Source organism: Ipomoea triloba, chromosome 10 (genome assembly GCF_003576645.1).
Source record: "Ipomoea triloba cultivar NCNSP0323 chromosome 10, ASM357664v1".
Classification (NCBI taxonomy): Eukaryota; Viridiplantae; Streptophyta; class Magnoliopsida; order Solanales; family Convolvulaceae; genus Ipomoea; species Ipomoea triloba.
Window position 1 is genome coordinate 28,177,078 of NC_044925.1, and position 5,324 is coordinate 28,182,401.

Below are 5,324 nucleotides of genomic sequence, written 5' to 3' on the forward strand. Positions count from 1 at the left end.
AAAAAAAAAAAAAAAAAAGAAAAAAAGAGCAACGCTACTCACTCCTAGAATTTTACTCTCATTATTTTTCACATGGCATTATTTGATTGACTACTTTATTTTTTTTTATTAAAAGTTAGTGGGGTAGTCAATTCATAAAACCTAATAAGAGTAAATTGCACTTTTGGTCCTATGACTATAGGGGTCTTGTTAATTTCAACATTTGACTTTAAAAACTAACAAATTAGCCCACTAACTATGCATTTTTTAACAGATTAGGTCCTCTCGGCCAAATCACCGGCCAAATTTGGCCGGAAAATGGTAACCAATTTTAAATTAAATATAAGGAAGGGCAAAACAGTCATTTTATGTGGTCTTCTTCTTCCTCTTGCACCTGCGCTGCTCACCGGCCAGTGATACTGTCAGAAGTTGCAGTTAAATAGAGTGTGCCCGATCACTTGCTTCGTATTCGATTCTCACTTCTCCGACGACTCTCTCTCTCTCTCTCTCTAGAATTTTCTCTACTGAAAGGTCTCAATACTCTTGAGTTTGGCTTCAATGGAAGTTGAAACTCACTCTCCGGCAACCTCCTTCAGTGTCGACTCCGGCACTCGTGCTAACTATTCTCCCTACATCGATCAGCCGAAGCTCCGTGCGTCAGGGTTCCGGAGATCCGACGACGCCTCCGGAATCGAAAATTTCGAGGACGGAGGTACGGAATGTAATAGCGTCAAAAAGGTTAATGACCGCGAGATATCTACCCTGACTGTTTTGAGTTCTGAACCCGTGCCCTACGCGCCCAATGACGTGGACCACACCGGCTTGGTCTCTCCCGGGCCGGCGGCGGTAGTTGACGCGCCACTGACACGTCAGTCGAGCGCCGCCATGACGTTGTAGAATGTGTATCGGAGCTACCGTACCCGGCACATGTGAGGGATTATAAAGAGCGGCGGAGATGGAATTGAGATCCTCCAAGTCTACTCCAGGAGGTGAGCAAGCGAGGGATTACAGGTTGAGCTTAACTGAGCGGCGGATCCGGGCGAGCAGGTGCAAGGAAGGAGAGGACATAGTAAAATGACTGTTTTGCCCTCACTTATATTTAATTCAAAATGAGTTATGTTTTTCCGGTCAAATTTGGCCGGTGATTTGGCCGGAATGACCAAATCTGTTAAAAAATGCATAGTTAGAAGACTAAATTGTTAGTTTTTAAAGTCAAGTGTTGAAATTAAAAAGACCCCTATAGTCATAGGACCAAAAGTGCAATTTACTCAACCTAATAATTAGAAGTCACGGCAGGGAAATAATTTAAGAAGGAAAAAATTAAGCGGGGTAAAAAGAGTTTTTTTTTTTTAATGGCATGCTTTCATATAAAAAATTATAATACTTCTTTTGATTCAGTATTTCAGAGGCCTGCTCTTATTCTGAGTTGCCTTAAGCCCTTAACCGTCATATATGTTTACAATAAATAAATAAATAAATAAATAAATAAATATATATATATATATATATATATATATTAATTCCGTTTTTTTTTAATACATTTTTAAAAATTCCTATTTTACAAAAGATGCCTTGATCCAGATAATACCAACAGCACCAATAAATTCCTCATGCCTAAAAGTGGGCAATTGACGATTAAATGAACTGACAAAAAAAATCTTAGAGATGAGGGCTGCTACGGCACCAAATACTAGGCTATGGCAACTGGCAAGCACCATAACTCGTTGACTTGTGCTTAGATGAAACATGGGTGGGCTACGTAATTGGGCTTTGCATATCCATCTTTCATGGATTTAACATCCTCCAAGTCCAATTTCATCAATTTCCATCTCCTTTTTTAATTATTATTATATCAATATTTCAGTTTAAGCTAGATTAATATTAAATTCCGGAGGCTTGCTCCTATTGTGAGTTGCCTTACCCGTCATGTATGTATATCTTGCGCAAAAAGGTTCCAATAACCTCACGTTTTTTTTTTAAATAGAATTCAATATCACACTGTGACGGACTTTAAATTGATTGGTTGAACAAACTAAACACGAATATAATTAACTCTAATTAACTTGGTTAAAAGTAGTGCCATGCTCGGTAGTTCAAGAGACAAAAAATCAAGTTTTCTTAGAGGTACTGTAGGAGTAACCTCTCAAAAATGAGAGGTCCAATGATCTATCTCTTCACATACGGTCAGGCCGATAATTAGAGGCACTTAGAGTGGGTAATTCCAATTGATGAGGAAAGGGCATGATCCACCACTCGGAGGTAAAGTGTGCAATCAAAGGGAGGTAATGTGACTAGTTAAACTGAAAGCCTATCAGGGGTTCAAGTCAACTCAAGCAAGGAACATACCAATTAGGAGACCAAGCTATTGGGCAACCGGGAAGTCGGGAAGGTTAGGCAACTCGATAGATGATCAAGCGCCTTGGTTAACTCGACAGATAAGAGGAAGTTGGACTCGGAGACCATTGACTAAGAGAACGAGCAGGCGAGGATGAGGGAGGCGAGTCCGAGTAGGCGTAGAAGGGAGAAGGGGTCGGGAAATCGTCGAAACGAGAATTACAAACGAATAGGGCAAGCCAGTTAGTCGACGCAAAGGGTTTTCCCAACGCTAAGGGGAGTTCAGACGAATCATTAGAAATCTTCCCAAAATGGCGGGGATCAGCAGCAGATCTCTTGGGAATTATAAGGAAAGAAGATCAAGAGGTTTTAGGAAACTAAATCAAATATAATAAGGCAAGTGAATCATGTATTCGTGGTAGATTGGAGTTGCCAAATGGAGATCCTCCCTCCTCCCTTGTATAAATAGGGTCATTAAACCTTGAAAAAGAGGAAGCAATCCATTACGCCAAAGAGAGCTATCTATAGACTCTACTCTTATAAATATTCAATTCAGTTAATTTTTCGGTGGTGTTACTCACGGTTTAACCACCCATACTCAATAAAACCAACACCACCTTTTTTTCACAAGAGAAGTAGTGTCTTACACTGTTAAGATTCAAGAAGATTAATCAAAACATATGAATATGTGATCATACAAAAAGTCAACAGTGGCAACTTGTCAGCTTGGGTGGTTATGAGTTTATGACAGATTATTATAAATACTTCAGTTCTTGATTTCACCATACTAGAAAGCAGTGAAATTTCTGAATCTACAAACAAAAATGGATACCCAATCTCCCCCTCTCCATCTCTATTTTCTCCCTATGTTGGCTCCCGGCCACATGATTCCAATGGTGGACTTGGCCAGGCAGTTTGCCAGGCAAGGCGTGAAGGCAACTTTTCTCACAACACCCTTAAACGCACCCCAGATTTCGAAAGCCATCGACCGAGAAAGAGAACTCGGAAGCCAAATAAGCCTTCGATTACTGCAATTTCCTTCCAAGGAATCCGGCCTGCCGGAGGGTATCGAAAGCATGTCCGCCACCACGACTCTGGAGCAGACGCTCTGTTTTTTCAACGCCCTCGATCATTTCCAGGGCCCAATCGAGCGGCTCGCGGCGGAGGACCGCCCTGACTGTTTCATAGCAGGCCCGATGTACACATGGGGCAATGATTTCGCGGCCAAATTTGGGATCACAAGGCTGAGTTTCTGGGGAACTGGGTTTTTTCCACTGTGTGTGCATAATAGTCTCCGCCGCCACAAACCTCTCGAGAAGATTGAATCGGACACGGAAGAATTCGTCATCCCTGACCTTCCGGACACCCTGAAAACAACCAAACAGCAGCTTCCGGAGTCGTGGAAAGAGGATTCGGAGAGTAGTTTGAAAGAAAAGCTGGAAAAACTCATGAAAGAAGAAGAAGGGAGCTATGGGATGGTTGTAAACAGCTTCTATGAGCTTGAACCGGCTTATGTAAAATACTGCAGGGAAGTAATGGGGAGAAAGTCATGGCACATCGGCCCAGTTTCCTTGTGCAACAAGGAAGACGGTGAAAAATCGCAGAGAGGTCAAGCGGCGTCGATTGGGGAAGAAGAGTGTTTGAATTGGCTCAACTCCAAAACCCCCAATTCAGTAGTGTATGTTTGTTTTGGGAGCATGGCTATCTTCTCCGCCGCGCAGCTGCGCGAGATCGCAGCCGGCCTTGAGGCGTCCGGCCAGCCGTTCATATGGGTAGTAAAGCAAAACAATAAAGAGGAAGAAATGAAGGAGTGGATGCCAGAAGGATTCGAGAAGAGGATGCAGGATCGAGCCCTGATTATCCGAGGATGGGCACCACAAGTGCTCATCCTCGATCACGAAGCTGTGGGAGGATTCGTGACTCACTGCGGATGGAATTCTTTGCTCGAGGGAGTAGCGGCCGGAGTGCCAATGGTCACCTGGCCGCTCTCTGCCGAGCAATTCCTTAACGAAAAGATGGCCACACAGATTCTGAAGATCGGAGTTCCGGTTGGGGTTCAGGCATGGACGAGAAGAACAGACAGCAGGGCTCCCATTAATCGAGAAAACATAGAGGCAGCCGTGAAGGAACTAATGATCGGAGAAGAAGCTGAGGAAAGGAGAAGCCGCGCAATCGCCTTAGGAAACATGGCCAAGAAAGCAGTGGAACCAGGCGGCTCATCCGACGCTGATTTGAGCTCTTTACTGGAAGAATTAAGGATAAACAGAAACAAGAATTTACATGGCTGATGATAGTTTGATACTTTTTTGTCATTTCTCATGTTTTTTGCCATTTTGGAAATCACAAAATAAATTTTCAAGAATAAAAGTTCTCATGCAAGATTACCTTTCATATACTAAATAGCTAATTTATGAAACACTTTTTACAAACAATTAACACTACTAATCAGTTAAAACAACTAACACAATAAATAATAATCTAATGAGTAATTGTCAAAAATATAATCCCATATACTTTTGTAAATGGAGTGTAACATTTTTCATTTCATTATGGCACTATTATGTTGTGTAAGTTAATAGGTCATTTATAGTCATTATGTTTGTGATTTGAAATAGATGTAACAATTTTCGTTATATAGCCTAACGATTTTTGTATGATCACATATTAACATGTTTTGATTAATCTTCTTGAATTATAACCGTGCAAGACTCTATTTTTATGAAGTCTGACTCGTAATAAAATCTAGACTCTGAATTTAGGATTAGTTTGATTTAAATTGTATATTTGTTGAGATTTTGGTGCCTGTTGGCTATTAGCTCCTAACCCGTGAACATTGCAGGTTGCAAAGAAAGAGTAAAAAGATAGAGAGAACAAATAATAGGGAGAAAGTGGTTTCATTCCATCGTACATGTACAAGTTACAAAGGATATATATATATATATATATATATATATATATATATATATATATATATATATATATATATATATATATATATATATATATATATA

The 5,324-nt window shown here is 40.7% G+C and overlaps 1 protein-coding gene across 1 annotated transcript; it reads left to right on the forward strand.

The window, feature by feature from the left end:
- Nucleotides 1–3,093: 3,093 nt before the first annotated feature.
- LOC116031426 (scopoletin glucosyltransferase-like) lies at nt 3,094–4,704 on the forward strand. The gene has a single exon (XM_031273629.1). It carries the CDS (start codon nt 3,138–3,140, stop codon nt 4,599–4,601), a length of 1,464 nt encoding a protein of 487 aa, XP_031129489.1. The 5' UTR covers nt 3,094–3,137; the 3' UTR covers nt 4,602–4,704.
- Nucleotides 4,705–5,324: the final 620 nt, after the last annotated feature.